General features: G+C 36.9%; 1 protein-coding gene across 1 annotated transcript; it reads left to right on the forward strand.

The window, feature by feature from the left end:
- The first annotated feature begins 11,152 nt into the window (after positions 1-11,152).
- LOC108663880 lies at positions 11,153-11,530 on the forward strand. Its single transcript, XM_018129768.1, has one exon. The coding sequence runs from the start codon at positions 11,153-11,155 to the stop codon at positions 11,528-11,530; it is 378 nt and encodes a 125-aa protein (XP_017985257.1).
- The last annotated feature ends 14,519 nt before the right edge of the window (positions 11,531-26,049 follow it).

Genomic DNA, 26,049 nt, shown 5'->3' on the forward strand with positions numbered 1-26,049 from the left:
TTTTGTCAAGGATTCCAGTTGACATCTCTACCACACAGACAGTAGGTTTCTAGCATTAACACTGGGTGTATTTTGGGCCACTTGTCATTGTAACCATTATTGTACATTATAACTTAGTAAATTTTTGTATGTATGAATTTATTTTACTTACACATTACAAAAGATTTCTTACACGTGTTTCTATAAAATTTTTTTTATATAAAAATGCTATATTTTAATCAATATTTTGAATAGTGATATTTGTCTATAAATCCTTTAAAAAAAATATCTTTGGATTTATTTGAGCCGAAAACGACCCGTAATTGTTTAAAATGGAATGTTTAACAACGATTGCTCACAAGAAAGGAAAGAAACTGATATGTAAGCCTTGCGGGGTTTTGGTTGGCATTCCGGATAATGAGTGTCAATCGGGACGTCGCGGCAATTGTCATGGGCCCGAGGGAGGTTCTGGGTCATGACACTAACAATGGTAAGACCTTTTTCATTTGAACTCTTTTACAATGTCTAACAAAAGTTGGCAATGCATCATCTTTGTTAGCAAGAAAATATACCTAAGTGTATCTAGAGTAATCATTTACAATAACAAAGCCATATTACTTGCATTATAGACTAGCAATAGTGATTGGTTTAAACAAGTCAACATGCAATAGTTCAAGTGGCCTAGAATTTGATAAGATTTTCTTAGATTTGAATGAACTTCTAACTTGTTTCCCAAATTAACATGCAACACATACTTTGTCCTTTTCAAAGGATATCTTTAGATATCTTTGAATGACCTTTTAACTTGTTTCCGAAATTGACATGCATACTAGCATGTCCTAGTTTTCTATGCCACAACCAGCTATCACATACAACATTGGCAATAAGACAAGATTCACAAGACTCAATTTCATCAAGAAAAATAACATACATGTTTTTAATTCTTTTGCCAATGAATGCTACTTTGTTAGTGTCAATATCAATCAATTGACATCCATGGGAATCAAAACATACTCCAAACCCTCTATCACAAAGTTGACTCATACATAGCAAGTTAGGTTTTAAACTTTTAACAAATAAAACATGCTTGATTTGGGCTTGACATGTGTTACTAATGGTGCCAACTCCTTGGATAATGTGAAACCTCGACCTTCATAGACGCATAACTCGAGGTGGAACTTATGTTTAAAGGTTTAATTTGAGCTAATGATGCTAGTTTACGTTACTTATAATTATTTATGTCATTATAGGAGTAGGATCAAAAATAACTTCAATTGGTGAAGAAAGGTGCACAATGGACTATTGCTCTATTTGCATATGTTTCGGTTTATCAAATATATCTCTTACTACCCAAGTCCAAATGATATGGTTTTTTAACCATTAGAAAGCTAAGAGGTAGGCTACAACTTTGATGTTTACCACTTTGCCCAGTTCTGGTAGGAAGGTGGTCAAAATCTTTGTTAAAGTGAAAGTACTGCATGAGAGGAACAGAATTTGGCAGAACATTTATGCGTCGCGGTGCTAGAAATTGAGAGCCNGTGAAGAAAGGTGCATAATGGGCTGTTGCTCTATTTGCATATATTTCAGTTTTTCAAGAATATCTCCCACTATAGAAGTCGAAATGACTTGATTTTTTGACCATTAGAAAGCAAAGAGGCAACACTACAACTTTTGTTGTTTACCACTTTGCCCAGTTTTGATGGGAAAGTGGTCAAAATCTTTGTCGAAGTGGAAGTACTGAGCTAGAAGAACAGATTCAGACAGAACATTTGAGCGTCGCGGCACTGGAAATTGAGAGCTGCGACCCCTCACCGTAATTTCCACAAATAACAAGTTTATGGGATTTTTGAAGCTAGACTTTTGGGGGCTACTTAAAGGACCTCTTTCAGAGGATTTTGGACATTTTCCCAGTGTCAAAAAAGTAAAAAGATTGTACAAGAAAAAGAGTAAGACAAGTGGCCTTGTTAAGGGCATTATTGTAATTGTATGAAGATTTAGATAAGCTTTAACTATAAAAATCTCATTCTTCCAGTGGGTTCTTCATTTCTCCAGCAACTTCTTCTTCTCCTTCCTCCCATCTCACGTTTCTCTCCTCTTCCATGAAAGCTTTTCTCAAGCTTCCATCACTCTCCCAAACAAACCTCAATTTTTGTGCTCTACACACCCTGTTGTAGGGTTTTTCATACTCTTTTACTCCCTCACCTTAACAAACCCTTAAAAGTCTTTCTTTAATACTTTCTCTCACCAGCTACACTTTGTAGAGAGAGAAAGAGAGGTTTCATGATAGCTTGAGGACTCTTGGGAAGAAATTTCATTACAATCCACCAAGGTGAGTGAATAATTAGGACTGGTTTTAAGTTATTGATAAAGGCTAATAATTAGAGTTATGAATTGTGTATTGCTGAAGTTGTTTATCTATTTCTAATGTTAGTAAAGTAGAGATCTGAATAGCCAATCAAATGGTAATGGAAGATAGATAAGAAGGGCTAGTGAAGTTTGATTTGTTAAAATAGCTTTTGGAGTGATATTAATGTAAATTGGATTAGCTGTGATGTTTTAATGCATGATAGGTTCCAACGAGGCCCTCAGCCCCATTTGAACTATCACGACTTGATTTTCGAGCTGTTACCGACGCATTGACCCAATAGGCATAGCCACCAAGCCCAAGCAAGCCTACTTATATAATCTTGCTCATCATTCTATCAACTATTCTTAAAGTCATCTTTCATACTTCTAATCTATAAGAACCTAATTCATATGCTATAGCAATCAAAACTGCATTTGACATTAACCCAAATAATGTTAACCATTGCCACTCATGGTGGCTTACCAATCAGAATATACATATATGCTCTAAGGCTTGCATTTTAGTTCTTTACATCACATGTACGTATTTACAAATGAAATGACTTTGGGCTTCTAGCGGAATGACCAAAGTGAAGGGACGGCTACTGAATGCCAACATACCTACCAAAGAGACGAAACTACGTGGACACCTCAGCCTAGGTTCCAACTGCCTCTTAATCTGAAAACATGAAGTTGAAAATAGTGAGTACAAACTCAGTGAGTGAACATAAGAAGGGAATAAGCAACGATAAGGAAAGTTGATAATCATGATGCACTTATTTGAAAACAATGAAACTTAGTTCAAGTTCTTATTAAAATCCTTCCATTAAACCCTTGGTTATTAAATCATTTAATGATAAAGGAACCATATTCAACATGAAATTGGAAGGAGAGGAAATTTTCAGCAATCATCCAAGTAAAGCAATATAAACAGAATGTTTCTCGCTGTAATAAAATCAATTTACAAATAAATGGGAAATTTTCAAGATTCATCATGCCATATAATCACATGTTATAATAATGATCTCTCTATTGAGTATACATATACTTAAACATATATCAATTAGTATACCACCACATTCTCATCCAGCTCATGTGGATCCCCCCACATCGTGCACACAGTCGGACACCCCATCTCACCCAACTCATGTGCATCCCCCCACATCGTGCACACAGTCGGACACCCCATCTCACCCAACTCATGTGCATCCCCCCACATCGTGCACATAGTCGGACACCCTATCTCAACCAGCTCGTGTGCATCCCCCCACATCGTGCACAATTAATGCCATCATGTATATCCCCCCACATCGTGCACATGGGGGTTATCACCATCCATCTCCCTTACCACCACCATCACCGGCAAGTTCACACTCACCTCGCACATGTACGGTTGCATTTGTCACACAATGGTACATATATCAACATTATGCAGAAACATATGGATTCATCACACTATCAATTTGATAATATAAAAACATTTCATAACGGCTTGTTCCCATGTGAGTTTTGAATAAAAACCAATAAAACAATTTAGGGAGATTTAATCAAACATGTATGTGTATATCCCAAAACATTTTATGCAAGTTCACTCACCGGTATTGTGAAACCTCGACCTTCATAGATGCGTAACTAGAGGTGGAACTTATGTTTAAAGATTTAATTTGAGCTAATGATGCTAGTTTTACGTTACTTATAATTATTTTATGTCGTTATAGGAGTAGGATACAAAAATAATTTCAATTGGTGAAGAAAGGTGCATAATGGGCTATTGCTCTATTTGCATATGTTTTAGTTTTTGAAGTATATCTCCCATTACAGAAGTTCAAATGACATGAATTTTGAACCATTAGAAAGATAAGAGGCAGGGAAACAACTTTTATGTTTACTAGTTTTCCCAGTTCTGACAAAAAGATGGTCAAAATCTTTGTCGAAGTTGAAGTACTGTGCCAAAAGAACAGATTTGAACAGAACATTTAAGTGCCGCGGTGCTGAAAATTGAGAGTTGCGGCCCTCATTGTAATTTCCTAAAATATAACAAGCTTAAAGGATTTTTGAAGCTAGGGCTGTTGGGGGCTACTTAAGAGACTTTTAAGAGGATTTTTGACCTTTTCCCAGTGTCAAAAGAGTAAAAGGTTGCACAAGAAAAGGAGGAAGACATGTGGCCTTGTTAAGGGCATTATTGTTATTGCATGAAAATTAGATAAGTTTTAACCATAAATATTTACTCTCCAACAGCGTTCTTCATTTGTTTCCAGTAGCTTATTCTTCCCATCTTTCTCTTCATCTCATGTTTCTTCATCCTCCATGGGAGATCTCTTCAAGCTTCTACAACTATCTCAAGTTAGTCTCAAATTTCATGCTTTTGTGCACCTTTTCACAAGCCCTTTGTGCTCTTTTACTCTTTCACGTTAAAAACCCTCCAAAGTCTTAAACTAATACTTTCTCTCACTAGTTAGGTGTTTTAGAGAGAGAGAAAAACTCTCTATAATAGTTTGGGAATTCTTGAGGAAGAATCCAATTACAAAGCTAGCAACGTGAGTATTGAAATTGAGTTGATATTTTTAGTTGTTGAGGATGGCAGGTGGTTAGATCTGTGAGTGTTTTATAGTTAAGGATTTATTCATTTTAGTGTGATTAGAGTAGTGAAAATAGATAGCCACTTAATGGTAGTTGGAAACTAGTTAGGAATAACTAGCAAAACTTGATTTAGGAGATAGCTTCTAGAACCATATTTATGTGAATTGAGTTAATTGTGATGCTATTATAATGATAGGTTCCAACAAAGCTCCGTCGCCCCATTTGGACCACTAGAGGAAGTTGGAATTGAGTAAGGATTTAACAAATACCGGTGAGTGAACTTGCATAAAATGTTTTGGGATATACATATACATGTTTGATTGATTCCCCCTAAAATGTTTTATTTGTTTTTATTCAAAACTCGCATGGGAACAAGCCCTTATAAAATGTTTTTATATTATCAAATTGATAGTGTGATGAATCCATATGTTTCTGCATAATGTTAATATATATATATATATACCATTGTGTTTCAAATGCAAACGTGCATGTGCGGGGTGAGTGTGCACTTGCCGGTGATGATGGTGAGGGAGATGGGTTGTGATACTGCCTGTGTGCACGATGTGGGGGGATGTACACGATGGCATTAACTGTGCACGATGTGGGGGGATGCACACGATGATTCTAGCTATGTGCACGATGTGGGTGGATGCACATGAGCTGGGTGAGATAGGGTGTCCGGCTATGTGCACGATGTGGGGGGATGCACATGAGTTGGATGCGATGTGGTGGTATACTAATTGATATATGCTTAAGTATATGTATATGCAATAGAAAGATCATTATTATAATATGTGATTATATGGCATGATGAATCTTGAAAATTTCCCATTTACTTGTAAATTGATTTTATTGCAGCGAGAAACATTCTGTTTATACTGCTTTACTTGGATGATTGCTGGAAATTTCCTCTCTTTCCAATTTCATGCTGAATATGGTTCCTTCATCATTAAATGATTTAATAACCAGGGGTTCAATGAAGGGATTTTTAGTAAGAACTTGAACTAAGTTGCATTGTTTTCAAATAAGTGCATCATGATTATCAACATTCCTTATCGTTGCTTGTTCCCTTCTTATGTTGACACACTAAGTTTGTACTCACTATTTTCAACTTCATGTTTCAAACCAGGAGGCAATTGGAACCTACGTTGAGGTGTCCATGTAGTTTCGTCTTCTTGGTAGGTATGCTGGCATTTAATAGCCGTCCCTTCACCTTTGTCACTACGCTGGAAGCCTATAGTCATTTTGTTTGTAAATATGTACATGTGATGTAAAGTACTAAGATGCAAGCCTTAGACCATATATGTATATTTTGATTGGTAAGCCATCATAAGTGGGAATGGTTAATATTATTTTGGATTAATATAAATGAAATTTTGATTGCTATAGTTTATTAGTAAAGTACTTGAAGGGTAGAATTGTGAGATGTAACTTTCAGAATAATTAATGGGATGATAAGCAGGATTACATAAATAGGGTTGCTTGGGCTTAGTGAACTACGTGCATTGAGTCCATGTGCCAGTCACGGCTCAAAAATCGGGTCGTGACAGAGTTCGTATCAGAGCCCTAGGTTGTTTGGGTCTTAGGATTTCCTTTTGTTGGTCTAGCAGAGTGTTGAGTCTTTATGTGGAAACTTCAGTTGTGAAGTGTGAACCGCTGCACATTTTACAACCAAGGGACCATATGGATTCCCTATCTTAGAAACCAGCTTTTTCCCTTAAGTATGATTAGAAAATGTGTTTAATAATAGGTGTTTGCTCTTGTATAGGTAAGAATGCCGCCTAAGACACAAGCCACCTCAAGACGGATAGGGGATCAAGATGCTCCTAATGAGATGACAAATAGGCCACGGGCATCCATCATTAGGAGGCGAGGTAGACGTGGCAGGGCCACTAGGCCAGTGAGGGTGGAAACTACTGTGGGTAGGTGATAGTCTTCGGGTGATTTGGATAGACAACTAACTAGGGGCATTAACATCAAAGACTTACCGGTAGGCCTGCAAAAAGTTAATTAGGTTATAGAGATGATGGTAGCCCGTATGGACGATATACAGAGGATAATGGAGGGAAGACCTACAGTACAAGAATCCCCTAGTTCCCAAGTGTAGGCGGAACGCCAACATCTTGAGGTCGAGAGGGGTCATTTAGAGATTTTTCTTCCTGATTTTCTCAAGCTTAAGCCTCTGTCATTTTCAGGGTTTGATGCATCGAAGAAAACTCCAGATTTTCTTAGATAAGATGGAGAAAATTTGTAAAGCCTTGAGATGTTCCAGTGTCTGATCAGTCGAGCTAGCCGCCTTCCGATTAAAGGACGTGGCGCAAGAGTGGTATAGCTCCTTATGTAGAGGCAAACGAACAGATGCAGCATCATTGACTTGGAGTGAGTTCAGTACAACCTTCTTAGATCGAATTTTACCATTTAGTGTATGTAGTGCCAGAGCTAGGGAGTTTGAGGCTTTGGTGCAGACCTCAAGTATGACGGTGTCAGATTTCGACATAAAATTCACACAATTGTCTCGATATGCACCCTATTTAGTTACTATAGAGGAGATGAAGATACAAAAATTTGTGGATGGGCTAGTGAAGCCATTATTTAGGGCTGTGGCATCCCGAGATTTCAATACCTATTCTACATAGTGGATTGCGCTCAGCGAATTAAGATAAGGACCAGTAAGAGTAAGGCTGCGAGGGATAGAGCAAAAGGGGCCAAGATAGAGGGTTATCAAGGTCGTAGAGATTTCGGCAGTGATATTTCGTCTTCTAGCCATCAGGGTCCACAAAGGGACTCACGATTGCCCCAAAAGGGGAGTGACGTTACTAGTGCTAATGTTGGATCAGGGCAGCAAACTTTTAGTGGAGGAAGGGAGCAAGATTCTAGACAGGGTAGTCAAGTTATCCACCCTTGTGATACTTGTGGGAAATGACATAGTGGACGATGCTTACATACTACGAGAGTTTGTTATGGGTATGGTCAATCTGGACATATTAGGAGGGATTGCCCGATGGCTCATCAATCACAAGGTTCTGCTCGCGGCTCTACCAAGCCAACCTTGTTTGCTCCTTCAGTAGCCACCTCATCTGATTGGGAGGCTAGTGGATCAAAAGGTAGAGGTGTTATTACTTCCTCTCAAGGCAGGCCTTCTGGGTCCAAACGTCAGAGTTATGCTGGTAAAGGCCCAGCGAGGGTATATGCTTTAACACCCCAAGAGGCGTAGACATTTAATGCAGTGGTCTTAGGTACTCTTTCCGTTTGTAATATGGATGCTCAAGTATTGTTTGATCCTGGTGCTACCCATTCTTTTATTTCTCCATGTTTTGCACTTTGTTTGGGTAAGGATCATGTTAGGAAAGAAGAACAATTGGTGGTGTCTACTTCTTTAAAGGAGGTATTTGTGGCTGAATGGGAATATGAGTCTTGTATAGTTCGAGTCAAAGACAAAGACACTTTGGTGAATCTAGTGGTACTAGACTACTTAGACTTTGACGTGATCTTGGGAATGGATTGGCTATTACCCTGCCATGCCAGTGTGGATTGTTATCATAAATTGGTTAGATTTGATTTTCTCAGTGAACCATCATTTAGTATTTAGGGGGATAGGAGTAATGCTCAAACCAATTTGATATTGGTCATGGCTACCAAAAGGTTATTAAGATAGGGTTCTTCAAGTTACTTGGCTATTATGAGAGATACTCAAGCAAGGGTTGGACATATAAGCCAAGTATCGGTGGTGAATGAGTTCATGGATATATTTCCCGAGGAACTACCAGGTTTGCCTCCAGAGCGAGAGATTGAATTTTGCGTAGATTTGATTCCGATACTAGAACTATATCCATATCCCCATATAGAATGGCACCTGCGGAGCTTAAAGAGCTTAAGGATCAGTTAGAAGATTTGTTGGATAAAGGCTTCATCGATCCTAGAGTCTCGCCTTGGGGAGCACTAATGTTATTTGTAAAAAAGAAAGATGGGTCGCTTAGATTGTGCATTGGCTACCAATAGTTTAATAAAGTGACGGTGAAGAATAAGTACCCCCTTCCAAGAATAGATGATTTATTTTATCAACTACAAGGAGCACAATGTTTCTCTAAGATAGATCTACGATCTAGGTACCATCAGTTGAGGATCCAAAATGAAGATATACCAAAGATCGCATTTCGAACAAGATATGGTCACTACAAGTTCTTGGTGATGTCATTTGGGCTTACGAATGCCCTTGCGGCCTTTATGGATTTGATGAACCGAGTGTTCAAGCCTTATTTGGACAAGTTCGTGGTGGTGTTTATTGATGACATCTTGATCTACTCGAACAGCCAAGAAGAGCATGAGCAGCATCTTAAGATAGTGCTCCAAACTTTGAGAAAACACCGATTGTATGTCAAGTTCTCCAACTGTGAGTTCTGGCTTGAAAGTGTTGCATTCTTAGGACATGTGGTTTCCAAGGATGGGGTACAAGTCGACCCAAAGAAAGTTGAGGCAGTGGAAAAGTGGCCAAGGCCAACATCAGTTACGGAGATTAGAAGCTTTTTAGGTTTGGTGGGCTATTATCATCGTTTTGTGAAGGACTTCTCAAAAATAGCCGCCTTTCTGACAAAGCTAACTCATAAAGATACAAAATTTGAGTGGTCAGATGCTTGTGAGGATAGCTTTGAGAAGCTTAAGGCATGTCTCACCATAGCTAGTATTAAGCCTATCACAAGGCACAAAGGGTTATATAGTATTTTGTGATGCATCGTGGGTTGGTTTAAGGTGTGTATTAAGGCAGCATGGGAAGGTGATCGCATATGCATCAAGACAACTTAAAAGGCATGAGCAAAATTACCCCGTACACGATTTGGAGATGGTAGCAATCGTGTTTGCCTTACAGATTTGGAGACATTACTGGTTTGACGAGACTTGCGAAATATATACGGACCACAAAAGCCTAAAGTATATATTTCAACAGAGGGATCTTAACTTGCGACAACTTAGGTGGATGGAGCTGCTAAAGGATTATGATTGTACTATTCTTTACAATCCCGGTAAGGCAAATGTCGTGGTTGATGCCTTGAGCAAAAAATCAATGGGGAGCTTGTCACATATCTCCTCAGATAGGAGATCCTTGATTAGGGAGATGCATAGCTTGGGAGACATGGGTGTGCATTTGGAAGTTTCGGAGGCAAATGCATTGCTAGCACATTTTAGAGTGAGGCCTATCTTAATCGACCAGATTAAAGAAGCACAAAGTAAAGATGAATTCATAGCTAAGGCCTTAGAGGATCCTCAAGGAAGGAAAGGAAAAATGTTTACTAAAGGCACAGATGGAGTGTTGAGGTATGGAACTAGACTTTATGTGCCAGATAGTGATGGATTGAGGAGAAAAATATTGGAGGAGGTGCATATGGCAACCTATGTGGTACATCCAGGGGCTATAAAGATGTATCAAGATTTGAAAGAGGTATATTGGTGGGAAGGACTCAAGAATGATGTAGCTGAGTTTGTCTCCAAGTGCTTGCTTTGTCAACAAGTGAAGGCAGAACATCAAAGGCCCTCAAAACTACTACAACCATTAACAGTGCTTGAATGGAAGTGGGAGCATATTGCTATGGATTTTGTAACAGGTTTTCCTTGAACTAATGGGGGCTACAACTCGATCTGGGTCATAGTAGACCGGTTAATGAAATCAGCTCATTTTTTTCAAGTTAAAACTATATACGGGACCGCCTAGTACGCCCAGCTTGATGTAGATGAGATAATATGGCCGCATGGCATTCCTATTTCTATAGTATCTGATAGGGGGGCACAATTCACCAGTAGGTTCTGGGGAAAGTTGTAGGAAGCGTTGGGCACTAAGTTGGATTTTAACATGACTTTCAACCCTTAGACTGATGGACAGTTTGAACAGACGATACAGATATTGGAAGATATGTTGAGGGCTTGTGTAATAGACCTTGGGGTCAGGTGGGATCGATATCTACCCTTAGTGGAGTTTTCCTACAACAACAGTTTCCAAGATAGTATCCAAATGGCACCATTTGAAGCATTATATGGACGGAGGTACAGGTCACTTATTGGATGGCTAGAGGTGGGAGAAAGGAAACCCTTAGGGCCTAAGTTGGTGCAAGACGCCACCGAGAAAATACGCATGATTCGTCAATGGATGTTGTCAACACAAAATGGGCACAAGTCATATGTTGATAACAGATGGAGGAAATTGGAGTTTCAAGTGGGAGATCATGTATTTTTGAAGGTTTCATGAACAAAAAGGGTAATGAGGTTTGGTAAGAAGGGAAAATTGAGCCCTCGGTATATAGAACCCTTTGAGATTTTAGAAAGGGTTGGAGCAATGGCATATCGCTTGGCATTACCGCCAGACCTTTTGAATATTCACCCCGTGTTTCATGTGTCAATGCTTAGGAAGTATAACCCGGATCCATCTCATGTAATACAGTATGAAACCATCCAGTTGAAAGATGATTTGACCTATGAGGAGCAACCGATAGCTATCCTTGATCGGCAAGTCAAAAAGCTTCGTTCAAAGGATGTAGCCTTAGTTAAAGTGTTATGGCAAAACCACACCAATGAAGAGGTAACGTGGGAAGCGGAGGAGGAGATACGAACAAAATATCCACACCTCTTTAATATGTAGAGGTACGTTACCTTATAGTTCAATTTAAATTCGGGGACCAAATTTCTTTGAGTGGGGGAGAATGTGAAACCTCGACCTTCATAGATGCGTAACTCAAGGTGCAACTTATGTTTAAAGGTTTAATTTGAGCTAATGATGCTATTTTTACATTACTTATAATTATTTTATGTCATTATAGGAGTAGGATTCAAAAATAATTTTAATTGGTGAAGAAGGGTGCATAATGGGCTATTGCTCTATTTGCATATGTTTCAGTTTTTCAAGAATATATCCCACTACAGAAGTTCAAATGACATTATTGTTGAACCATTAGAAAGATAAGAGGCAGGGCTACAACTTTGATGTTTACCACTTTGCCTAGTTTTGATTGAAAAATGGTCAAAATCTTTGTTAAAATGGAAGTACTGTGCCAAAAAAATAGATTCGGACAGAACATTTGAGCGCCGCGGCGCTAGAAATTGAGAGCCACGACCCTCACCGTAATTTCCACAAATAATAAGTTTAGGGGATTTTTGAAGCTAGGACTTTTTGGGGCTACTTAAGGGACCTCTTTCAGAGGAATTTGGACCTTTTCCCAATGTCAAAAGAGTAAAATGATTGCACAAGAAAAGGAGGAAAACAAGTGGCCTTGTTAAGGGCATTATTGTAATTGCATGAAGATTTAGATAAGCTTTAACTATAAAAATCTCATTCTTCTAGCAGCTTCTTTATTTCTCCAACAACTTCTTCTTCTCCTTCCTCCCATCTCACGTTTCTCTCCTCTTCCATGAAAGCTTTCCTCCAGCTTCCATCACTCTCCCAAACTAACCTCAATTTTTGTGCTCTACACACCCTGTTGTAGGGTTTTTCATACTCTTTTACTCCCTCACCTTAACAAACCCTTAAAAGTCTTTCTTTAATACTTTCTTTTACCAGCTGAACTTTGTAGAGAGAGAAAGAGAGGTTTCATGATAGCTTAAGGACTCTTGGGAAGAAATTTTATTACAATCCACCAAGGTGAGTGATGAATTAGGACTGGTTTTAAGTTGTTGATAAAGGCTAGTAATTAGAGTTGTGAATTGTGTATTGCTGAAGTTGTTTATCTATTTCTAGTGTTACTAAAGTAGAGAACTAAATAGCCAATCAAATGGTAATGGAAGATAGATAAGAAGGGCTAGTGAAGCTTGATTTGGGAAAATAGCTTTTGGACTAATATTAATGTAAACTGGATTGGCTGTGATGTTTTTGTGGGTGATAGGTTCCAACGAGGCCCTCAGCCCCATTTGAACCATTAGGGAAGTTAAAGTCTATTAAAGGTTCAACAAATACCGGTGAGTGAACTTGCATAAAATGTTTTGGGATATACACATACATTTTTAATTGAATCCCCCTAAAATGTTTTATTGGTTTTTATTCAAAACTCGCGTGGGAACAAGCCCTTTTGAAATGTTTTTATATTATCAAATTGATAGTGTGATGAATCCATACGTTTCTACATAATGAATAATTGATATGAACCTTGATCACCCTTTATGTTCCATTAGCTTTCTAAACCTTCTAGCCATCATGGCTAATTCTTCATCATCATCACTAGATAATTCTTTTAATTATTCATTAAATGTGCTAATCTTGAGTGTAAAATTCTTTTTCTCTTTGGTTTCTTTCTTTTCCTTTTTTTCTTCTTCTTTCATTTCTAGTTCATGTGTGAAAGCCATAAATTTCATCAAGTGTGACCACATTAAGATCCTTGGCCTCTTGGATGGCTGTGACTTTGGGTTTTCAGCATTTTTGAAGGTATCTAAATAATCTTTCACTAACTCATGTTCTGGGATGGTTTTCCCAAGTTGATTGAGCTTGTTTGTAATGTTGGTAAACCTTTCGAACATGGTAGAGATCTCTTCACACGGTTGCATTTTGAACATTTCATAATTATGGGTGAGTAAGGTAATTTTAGACTCCTTATCTTGTGAAAGTCTCTTTATGAATGGCCCTAAGATTTTCTCAAATCTCCATGGCTGTGGTCTAGCTAGAGATTTTATTGAATACAATGGGAGTCAATGCACAATGGAGGGTGTTAATAGTTTTAAAGTTGGTTTAAACCTTTTTTACTTCAACTTCAGTCCACTCAGCTCTTAGTTTAGGTATTCTCTCACTTATGACAAAGCTACGTGAGGTAGGAATGTAAGGTCCTTTTGTGATCACATCCCATATTTCATAATCTAAGGCTCTAATATTGCTAAACATTCTAATGCTATAATAAGTATAATTTTATCCATCAAATAAAGGAGGCCTATTTGTGGATAGACCCTCAGTAAGAATAAACTTTTGTAAAGCAATGTGGATCTCCCTTAAAGATGTTAAGCCTTAATCTTGAGGATTTGGGTTTGATACCACTTGTTGGTCCCATTGATGTGTCAGAAAAGGGGGTGAATAGTACTAAAAATTTGAAACTTAGCCTTTTTCAGGTTGTAGAGCTCCTAATCAATTAAAGAAAGGAAGATTAAAAACTTGTTATAGTTAAAAGACACCAAGTAAGGAATGGGAGAAAGAAGTGGACAATGCAGAAGTAGTTATAGTGGTTCGGTCCTTTTGACCTACATCCACTACCTTGATCTCCCAATCAAGGATTTTCAACCCAACTTCACTATTAGTGGAATAACAGCTTCCACCAAGCTTTTACAAAGTGAGCTTTTGACCCAAGCTCTAATTCCTTACAATAAGTTTTAGAGTGCTTCCCAAACTATAATTTTAGAAGAAAAAGAAGAGAAAGAAGTACAACTAATTACCTTTTCAGATCTCGAAAGATTACAATCAAGCTCAAACACTTTTTCAAGAATAGGAATGAAGAACAAGTGTTTTTTTGTGAAGGTTCTTTGCCTTTTCCTCAAAATGGTTATTTGTACTTCACTCTTACCTTTTTTAACCATTAGAGCTTCCTTTTATACTTGGGGAGTCAGATTTTGCTATTTATGACAGATTCTGGCTGTTAGAAATAACTTTGATACCATTCTAACCATTATTTTATCTTTTAGTATTTAAATTCAAATAAGCAAATAGAGTTCTGCTAACTGGTTATGAACAGACTCAAACCATTAAACATTCTCTGCCTTACACTATTTAGCAACTCTATTCACTACGTTAACTGGTTAAGGAAACTCTAATCAATTAGAAACTTTCTTTTTTCACTTTTCTTTACAAAGTAGTCTTTCATTAATTGGTTAGCTCTCCTTTAACTGGTTAAGGCTTCATTTCCTTCATCCTTAACTGATTAAAATTAGCTTTAATCAATTAGAAAATCTTTGAATTTCTCCATTTTGGCTCCCTTCAATGGTCAACCTTCTTTCAAATTTGATTTTGACACTTGAAGCTACTAAGGCCTTGTGCTCTAACAGATTAACCAAGCTCTTTCATCGATTAGCATAACTCTATTTTCAGCCTCCAACACCTCCTTAATCAGTTAACCCTGGTGCTAACCGAGTAAGGCTTTTTGTCTTGCATTTATCTAGCCCCTTTTTGTGCCTTAACTAGTTAAGGCTCCTTGTTAATCAGTTAATAATGTTTTGTCTTTATTAATTACTTTTTTCTTTCTTTCTTTAATAAATTAACTCAGCTACAAATTTAGCACGCATCTTGCCCTTAATTAACAAATTTGTTAAGGGAAATAAGCTATATCCTGCACACTTAAATAGTGAAGTTAGATATTAATGAATAAAGAATGTTTTGTTACCATCAAAAACATATGGAGTCAACAATGAATTAGTTATGAATTAAAAAATTCCCCATTTTTTCAAGAACTTTGAAACTGTAGCAGAAATATGAGAAATAAAGTAGCTAAAACATAGTATGAACAAAACAAGCAAAGCGTAGAAAGATAAAGAGTACTCGATCAGATTGCTATAGAGGTTTGGCCTTCTAATGCCTACGTCCTCTCTTTTGATAGCACAAGGAGTTCGAATCCACTATCAACTTGACTTTTTAATAGGATCAAACATAACCTTTACAACATGCCTTTTAATAGGATCAGGTGTAACCTTCACAACATGCCTTTCCACAGGATTAGGCGTAATCTCACAACATGCCTTATCACAACATCAAGCATAACCTCACAACATGCCTTTTCACAAGATTAGGCTTAACCTCAACCAAAGCACTGTACTTTTCACGTTCACGCACAACCTTTACACAAGATGTAATCTTTTAAAGATCAAGAAAAACCCTTTTACCTTTTGGGTGGAGGTATAACAAATACAATAGTGGATTCTCAAGAATCTTTAGCTCAAAACCTTTAATAAGGCTGGTTGCGAAGTTTAGGTTCAGAAAGATGAGAGATTTCTTAAGAGAAATGAATGATGAAAGAAGGTTTAAGCTCAAGGAGTATCAACTAAAGGATAAAAAAGTGATCTTTAGGTTTTGCTCTTGCTTAAAAATATGATTTTTCTGCTTTTAACTCTTTTGATTGTTTTGCCTCTCTTTTGCTATTCAAAGCTATTTCAAAATCATTCAAGTTGGCACTTTAACATCCTCAAGGTAGATATTTATAGGCCTTGTGACTTTTTACCCTTTGGAGTGAAATTTGAATTGACTTTTGTACGTTCTAGCCAGCTTGCACATTTTTGTCGCACATGGAGAATCGATTCTTTGTTCTTGAGTTATTGATTCTTCATAAAGTTTGGAAATTTCAATCTCTGAAGAATCAATTCTTTTATTTTCAAATGTCAATTCTTCCTCAACTTAGTTCAAAGGTGAAACCTTTAGATTTTTGTAGAATCGATTCTTTTGTTCGAAGGTGTCAGTTTTTCAATGTGGTTTGGAGCCAAAATATGCATTTGAGCTTGATCTTTCGCTTTGCAATATTATCCAATTGTACCATCTATTTTTTCTTCACCAACTTTTTGATTTTTGTCATTAATGCTTCAAGAACCAATATCTTCTTTATATAGAACCGATTTTTTGTTTCCAGACTTGTACTTTTAGGTTCATTCTTCACTCAAAACTAACTTCTACTATATGGAGAATCGATTCTTTCATGCTTGCATTTCTTTCTTCTACATTATATTCTCCTAGAATCAATTCTTGCACTCTAAGCTGTTGTTTCTTCTCAATTCTAATAGCTTCAAGAACTAACTTCTTCTTTTCTCAGAATCAATTCTTCATTATTTCTGTTTACTAAGAACTAACTTATCTAATCTTCAGAATTGATTCTTCTTGTGATAAAGAAATAAATTTTGCTTTATTCTAATTTAAGAATCTAGTCTTTATATTTAAGAATTTGATTCTTAGGTTGGCACTTTGAGTTTAAAAACAAAGAAATATTTAAGTTTGAGAGCATTATCACAACATATTTAAGTCATCTCAGCATTTCAAGATATCTCTCTTTAAGATCAACTTCAAAGCATTCTTGAGAATATTCTTTAGATTCTAAAACATCTTTCATTCACTTCCAAAGCATATTTGGTTCAATCAATTTTGTCATTTTAAAACTAGAATAAAGCTAACAATTTCCCCCTTTTATATGACAAAATTAAGAGTTAAATGTAATAACCCTCTTCTCGATCGTTACCGGTGTCCGAAACTTGCGGGAGAACTGCCAACTCCCGAACAAGCCTTCACAATTATCATTTTATCAAACCATAACACTTCCGTCGAAAATCTCATAACCATCACAATTTCATTAATAGCAAATATTCACCATATACATTATGTTTCATCATCACAAATAAATGTTTACATTTTACAAATAATGGCAAGTTCCTAAAATCTCTTGACAGCATAAGGACCTCTAGCAGCGGAGCGACTCGAAATAGGGTACTAGGAGATGCCTTTACCTACTTCGAAGTGAACCATAATATGCCAATGAAAAGCACGCTAGCTGATCACTTCTCTGCAAAATGAGAATAGTGGGTGAGTCTCACAAACTCAGTGATCATCAGCTCAGTGAGCAGGGCGAAGATGGGAAACAAGCCAAAGATAGATAATTTGAAAAATAAAAACATATGAATATAGATGAACAATTTAAAATCAAATGAGGCATTTGTGCCTTACATGTAAACCCAAGAGTTGTGATGCAAAATAATCATTTCAAGTAATATAATAAAACTAGTGCAAGTAAAAGATTTCTATTGTCAAAATCATTTGTTGTCTTTTACTTAAAATTGGACTAACATAAACACGAACGCTTCCATAAAATCAAGCAATATCAATGCTTATACACTAGCTTATAAACGATCTCATCCTCGAGGTATTAAACACAAAACCATTGTATAAATAAGGGAGTTATGGAAAAACCAGTATTTCTCACCATGCGAAAGAATTCGTATTTGAAAACCCAAAGAGAATAACTATCGAGTAGGTAATAGTAATAATCAACTCGTGGACTCGCTTCCACGTAATAACATTTGGGAGGCCCCCCATACACCAGGTTCCCATAGCCATGGTAACCTTGATGATGTTGGTCGACATCGAGGAAATCAGGGGGTCGCAACCATGTGTATCAACTTATGGCCTAGCCACATGTATCAACCTGTGGCCTTGCTACGTATATATCACAGATCGTGGCCTAGCCACGTCTAACAGTCCGTCGGTGACCCAAAGGTTCTCTAGCTAGAGCTCACTTATGCACAAGGGTCACACTATTCCGATGTGATAGTCGGCCTACTCTCGAATCTCTCCGTTTGACAAAACCATTTAAAAGAAAATTGGGTTCCTAAAAGCTCATTTTAAATCTATTTCTAAAAAAACCAATCGTGGTGACATGATAAACTTGTTTGTAAGACTTTATAATGAACCTTTGCATGAGGTTTAAATATCAAATCAGGATGGTGAATATATGTAATTTATTCATGAATGCATATCACAAAAACAAATAAGGCACATTTTGACATAAACCATGGTTAAGAGCTTGTTTCCCGATTTCTAAAACCCTTTACATATATAGCTGTTATATATATATATATATATTCAAAACAATTTCAAAAGTCATGGCATCCACAATTGCCTAGCATTTCCACCAGCTCATGCTTTCCACAATAACAGTGTAAAAATCTTAATCATATAGTTATATATGAAACATCATTCTATATATTACGAAACTTTTTTGAAATAGACACCCCCTACTCACCTCACAATAGCGGGACATTACATAGCTATCGGTTCAGGTATGTCTCTAGCTAATTCTACTTGCTAGTCACCTGTTATCTCCTCCGATACACCACCATAGCAAACCTTCCTCACTTACACATGTCCTAGCAACAAATTAAACTAAGTATACTTAATTGTACACATATATGGGCAGCACCTTAATTAATGAATCCTTAATCCAATTTCATATTTTTTTTCATCCTCATCATTCACAATAATCTAACATGCAATCTATGAACTTTTAACCAACCAAATCCAATACAACATAATGTACTCACATTGCATGCTTACCTTCCGATTTTTATCTTGAATTCCTCATATAGCTCACAATCCCCTCACACCCTCGGTCACCATTGCTGCCACAAGCATAAACAATTAATACACATATCATTTTTTCCTTTCCACTTATGATCTAAAGATTAAAACACTTACCCATCACTTGTCTTGCTCAAAATCACCATGCTTGTAAGATTCACCCACATGCATGCACCCAGTTCTTTGAATCCTTGAGGATTCTTACTACCACAAGCACAATCTCACATTACAATTGGTTAACAGGGCATGCATTCAAACAAAATGATAACTTTCACTTTCTTACCTTAAAATCACCAAGCCGAGCCTCCACTTTCTCCTTCAAGCTCCAACAATAGCATGCAAAAGAAAACCTTTCAATTTTTCTCCAATCTTCTCCAAAACTTGTAACGACAGCTCCTCAATTGCTACCAACGTTTAAGTCTCGTGGGAGAACTTGCCAAGTCTTGAACAAGCCTTATTCGAAACCTTTGTATAACAATGAATCCATTCCACCGATCTATTTAATTTCTTGAACCATTCATCCATTGGGAAATCTTGTAATCATCATAATTTTATTAATAGCAAATATTCTCTATACATTGTATTCCATCATCATATAAGTATGTCTACATTGTACATAAGTGTTTGCTTCCAAAACCAATATACTATAATTGACCTGACCTCTAACAGCGGAATGACTCGAAATAGGGAACTAGGAGATGCCTTGTCACGACCCAAATTTCAGGCCATGATCGGCGCATGGGCCCAATGGACATAGCCCACAAGCCCAAGCATGCCTATCTATATGACCTGTTTATCATTCCATCAAAAGTTGCTAAAGTTATATTTCATAATTCTAATTCAAAATAATGCTAACCATTGCCATCTCATAGTGGTATTACCAATCAAAATATACATATATTGTCTAAAACATATATCTTAATAATTTACATCAGGTTTGTCTATACACAACAAAAGGGATACTCGACTTCCAACGGAGAGACCCGGGTGAAAGTACTGCTATTGAATGTCGAGATATCTACCAAGGAGATGAATCTATGAGGACACCTCGACCTAGTTACCGACTACCTCCTGATTTGAAAACATGAAGTTGAAAACAATGAGTATAAACCCAGTGAGTGAACAAAGGAAGGGAACAAGCAATCGATAAGAAAAGTTTAAGAAATCATAATGCACTTATTTTCAAAAATAATGCAATTTAGTTTAATTCTTATTAAAACCCCTCCTTAAACCCTTAATTGGTTAATCACTTGATGGTGAAGGATCCGTACATAAGAAAGAATTTGAAGAGTGAAACCTTTAATAGCATTCAAGCAAGTCAAGTGAAACGACGTGTCCTCGCTATAGCGGAAAGGCATTCTCACTGCAGCGAAATTTGGGCTCAATTTATCAGCTGGCCGAGGGTTTCTCACTAAAACCCCTCCTTTCAAAATTAATTAATTAATTCCTTGATGTTGGTAGTCCATGATCAACTACGGTACTAAAGAAGTGGAAAATAGGGTAGCAACCAACCAAGGTAGCAAGCAAGATAGAATGTTTCTTGCCATAGCGAGAAGCTTCAGTAAATTTCTCATTGCAGAGAGAACCAGGCTAGTGTAACCCCCCCAAACTCGAGAGTTTCTCGCTACAGCGAGAAATAGAGCAACTTAGTTAAAAAGGGTCTTGTTACATCAAAAGCCATTTTCTTGCTAAAATGAAAAGCAAATTTGGGAGCAATTAACAATGCCAACATACAACATAATCACAAATATTTTCATAAACTTCCTATAACACACACACACACATATATATATACATACATCATCATGCATACCATCCCGCCACACTCAGCTCAATGCAATATCATCATCATGTGTGCACTCCCAACTTGCACACTTCAACATCATCGTGTGTGCACTCCTTACTCACACACTCTAACATCATCATGTGTGCACTCCTTACTCACACACTTCAACATCATCACACAACATTATTCATCAATGCACAATGTATATTCATATATATATACATACCAACATAATATAGGAGCACATGGATTCATCCTTTTACACATTTCACATTTTCACAACATCAAAACATTTTATCAAGGGCTTGTTCCCCGGTACACATTTTTTAAACAAAGGTTGGATAAAATCATTCAAATGTTTCATCCAAATACATTTACATTTTCCAAAACAATTTTGAAATGCAAGTTCACGCACCGGTCTTTATTGATGTTTTGGTGGGCTCTAACTTCGACTAAGGTTCCAAATGAAGGTGTGGGGTTTCGTTGGAACCTATCACACATAACAACATCACCATCAACCTAACTTGGCATTAATACTATTCCAAAGCTATTTTCTAAATTGAGTTTTACTAGTCATTCCTAACTAGCTTCCAACTACCATTAAATGGCTATTATTTGCACTGCTCTAGTCACACTAAAAATGAATAAACAATCTCAACAATAAAACACTCACAAATCTAATTATTAGACATTATCAACAACTAAAGAGATTAACCTTAACTCATACTCACCTTGGTGTTCTTTGTAGTTGAATTCTCTTTCCAAACTCTTCAAGCTAATAAAGGAAATCACTCTCTCTCTCCCTACACATCCAGCTAGTAAGTGAATGTACTTAAGAAAAACTTTTGAAGGCTGTTGAGGTGTAAAGATGGAAGAGCATGAAAAACCCTATGAAAGGGTGTAGAAAAACATGCGAAATGAGTCTAATTTGGAAAACTTTTAAGGGTTTTTGTAATACTCTATACTTTGATGTAGTGACAAATAAAGCTTATCGGATGCCAATTAAGGTATAATAAGGTATTTTGGATACCAAGGAAACAAGAGGAAATTTTTGGAATAAAATAATATTAAAATATTAATATTTTATTCAGTGTCGAAATTTTCCATGAAGAAAGAGTATATGGTCAATTTAAGTGGGGGAGAGGAAGAATGAGGAGATTTCGGAGTAAAATGACGTTAATGGGGCTGCGTGTCTTTATTAAATAAATATAGCGTGGGGTAAAAAATATTTTAAATATTATGGGAACACCGCGTTGGGGTACAAACTTTATATTTCATTTGTACATATGTAAAAGAAGATACTAGAAGAAAATTGGAGATTTAAAGATTTTGGGAGGACTTAATAAAAAGGATGAGAACCTTGAAGGGTAAAATAGTAATTTTATTACAAAGTTTGGTCAAAGCTTCCAAAGGAAGCTTTGACTCTTCTTTTTGTTCTTCATGGCCGGCCATCCATGTAAGATTTGCTGGAAATGTAAGGCTTATGTACAAAGAAAGGAAAAGACAAAGAAAATGAGGAGAAAAGATGAGACAATAGTGAAATGGGGAGGAAAAGTCAAGTAAAGTGGCGGTAAAGGTTCCAAGCAATTGTTGACTTGCATTCTAACCACATGGCCGGTCAAGGAAGACAATAAAAGAAGAAGGAATGATGGTATGGGTGGTCACATGTAAAAGAAAAAAAATGGAGAATAGACAAGCAAGCTTGTCATTGTTGGCCCCACTTGCAAACCACATTAAACAAAATTTTATCAATTTCTTTTTTTGTTACCAACCGATTATGGAGACAAAAGAGAGAGTCAAGCTATTAGTATTGTTATTTTTAAATCTTGTGTGAAAGGAGGGGTCGGCCATTGAGATGAAAGGCCATATAAAAGAAAAGAAAAGATAAAGATGAAGGAAAAGTCAGTTGTGAGGAAAAAATGGACTATTTGAAGAAGAAAGAAAGAAGTCAGTGTAAGAGAGCAAATGGAAAGTTGAAGAAGGAAGAGAAAAGTCGGTGTGAGAGAGAGAGCAAAGGGAGAAAGAGAGGGCTGGAAGAGAGCAGAATAAAATGGCAGCTATCGCCACTTAGAGGAGTAAAAAGAGAGGCTTTGAGCTGCAAAACTTTGAGAGGAAAAAGACAGAGTTTTGCTATAAATTTTGAGAGGGAAATAGAGAGAGTTTTGCTGCAAATTTTGGAAAGAAATAGAAAGAGTTGTGTTGCAAATTTTGAGAGGGAAATAGAGAGAGTTTTGATGCAAATTTGGAAAGGGAAAAAGAGAAAGTTTGCTGTAAATTTTGAGAGGAGAGAGAAAGAGTTTTGCTGCAAATTTGAGAGAGAAAACAAGAGCTGGTGCTGTTGGGTTTGTGAGGGAGAAAACAAAAGCTTGAGCTACCGATTTGTGAGTGAAAAGAGGAGAAGAAAGTTGCTACCGACCGGCGAGGAAGAGGAGCAAAAGAGAGAGAGAGAAAGAGATGGCGAAGAAAAAGAAAAAAATATATAATAATTATTTCTTTAGACCTCCAACAATGCATTTGGCAAAGTTGGCCCTGTGAACTACAATGTTTTACTTGGGTTAGCATCTAAGCCCAATTGAGGAAGTGCAAAGATAAGGTTAAAGTATTGTGGTGGCCTGCCGAAGTAATTAACGAGTGACTGGCAAGTGCAAATAGTTAGAGACACCTCAAAACAAATAGTGACTTGATATCTCGTTGTTACAAGGTGAGTGAACTTGCATTTCAAAATTGTTTTAGGAGACATAATTGTATTGGTGTGAAACATTGAATGATTTATTCCAACTTGTCTTTAAAAAAAATTATACCTTGGGAACAAGCCTTTGGTGAAGTGATTTTATCTTGTGAAAATGTGCTATATAAATGGTTTATATGTTATCACAATATGATGATATGTATGATATGCATTGGGTGCTTCTTTTGTATGTTGGTGTGGACTCAACTATGTGCGAGTAAGAGTGTGCATAAGCTGATGATGACCAGGCTATGCACGAGTAGAAGTGCGCATAAGTTGATGATGACCCAACTATGTGCGATTAGGAGTGCGCATAAGCCAATGATGACCCAGCCATGTGCTAGTGGAGAGTGCACATGAGCTGATGACGATGGGAAAGTGTGCATGATGATGAATGAAGTGGGGTGGTGTACTTGTTGATATATGTTGATATATGTATATGTAATAGCAAGTTTATGATTATAATATGTGATTGTTTTGACTGTTGATAACTTGAGTATTGTCAATGTGTTCAATTTAATGTGCAACGTGGCGTGAGTGGATTTTCCCAACGGCAGTGAATGCCCTTTGGGTTTTATCTGGCCAGAATCATGATGCAACGAAAATGCCTTTTTGCTGCTGTGAGAGTCAATCTATTATGTTTGACTTCCTTGAATTTTTACTAAAGCTTTCACTTCTCAACTTCTTTGTTGTTCATGGGTCTTTCGTCATTAAGTGACTAAAAGACCAAGATTTGAAATGAAGGGTTTTAATAAGGGGTAAGCTAAATTGCATTATTTTTGAACTTAAATGCATCATGATTTTTTTTTAACTTTTCTTAATGTTGCTTGTTCGCTCCCTATGTTCACTCACTGAGTTTATACTCACGTTTTCAACTTCATGTTTTCAAATTCAGTGGTGGTTGATACATAGATTGAGGAGTCTGTGTACCCCCATCCCTTGGGTTGGTATCTTGATACTCAGTAGTCATATCTCCCCATCTAGAGTCACTCCGCTGACGGTCAAAGTCTTTGTATATGTTTAATGTGAATTGCAAAGATATATTGACAAACTATCTATGTATGATTTGAATTATGATGCTAATGTGAGCATTCACTTGGGGTTTTATGAGTTGCATTGGGGAAATCAACATTTGAACACTATTAAGCTTATTCTTAAAGAAATATGCTAGATAGATGGGTTAATATACAAATGCATATTGAGAGGCTTGCTTGGGCCTAGTGGGCTATGCCTATTGTGTCCTTGAGCCGGTCATGGTCAGGGAACTGGGCTGTGACAGTTTCAAAGGATACCTCCATGAAAGGTGCAAAGAAACATGGAATGGAGAGGAGAATAGATGGAAAAAGAAGAAGAGAAGCTGCTGGAAAACTGAAGAAAAGCTGTTGGAGATTAGATTTTTATAGTTAAAGTTTATCCAATTTTCATACAATTTACAATAATGCCCTTATCAAGGCCACCTATCTTCCTCCTTTCCTTTATGCACTCTTTTTACTCCTTTAACACTAAGACAAAGTCCATAGTAGTCTAAAAGTACTCGAGTTCACGAAAACTTAAAATTTAGGCTCGAGGTGCAAAATGACCATTTTACCCCTATCATGAAAATAATCAATATTTATATCTTCTTCATTTATTTTACCCTTATTCATTCATTCCTTAGGCCTACTTGGACCTTAATAACGTTAGAAAACTACTTCCAAGAGCTCACCATCAGAAATGACAAAATTACCCTTGGTTTGTGTTCGTGTCTACTTTTAGTTACGGGTCTATAGAGGTCGAGGTCTCACATGCCTTGACCTACATCACAGTAAACCATGAGTGCCGATGAATATCTCGCTAATTGATCACTATCTGTAAAAGGAAAATAAGGGGGTGAGTTTCACAGACTTAGTGATCGTCGACTCCATGAGTAGGGCGTAGATGAGAAACAAGCTTGAGGCATATCATTTGAATGATAAAACCAGAATAAAATTAGTAATCTTAGATAAATCTAATTTTAAATAGAGAGTTTGTGCCTTGTAAAAAAATGATGCCGTAAAATCATCATGCAATATTTGACTTGGCAAAACGATGTCGAAATCATGTGTAGCAAAACAAAGTTCAATCATAGAAAACATTACTTGCTATCAAAGTACGAGAAATAATATAAAAGTATGCACGCTCCCAAAATGTGTAACAAATCAACTTATAAAGCCACATAAACCAATTCATGATCGTTAAATAAGCACTAAAAGCTTTTATTCAAATAAGGGGAGCTGTAGAGAAAATCGTAACTTTCCACCATGCAAAAGAGTATGCGTAAAAAAATTCACAAGGCTCTTGAGTAGGAAAGCATAATATCAACACATGGACCCATTTCCACATAATAACATCCAGGAGCATCACTTCTACTGGATTCCCATATGCCATGGCAGTTTCGACGATGTTGGTCGACATTAGAGAATCAAGCGGTCGTAACCGCGAATATCACTTGTGATCTAGCCTAATATAACAACCCATGGCCTTACCACGTATATCACAGACCATGGCCCCGGCCATGTCTAACAGCCAGTCAACGACCCAAAGGTTCTCTAACTA

Source organism: Theobroma cacao, unplaced genomic scaffold (genome assembly GCF_000208745.1).
Source record: "Theobroma cacao cultivar B97-61/B2 unplaced genomic scaffold, Criollo_cocoa_genome_V2, whole genome shotgun sequence".
Classification (NCBI taxonomy): domain Eukaryota; kingdom Viridiplantae; phylum Streptophyta; class Magnoliopsida; order Malvales; family Malvaceae; genus Theobroma; species Theobroma cacao.

Coding starts and splice junctions, on each gene's coding strand:
- LOC108663880 (XM_018129768.1), top strand. CDS start 11,153: ATGAGGTTTGGTAAGAAGGGAAAATTGAGCCCTCGGTATATAGAACCC.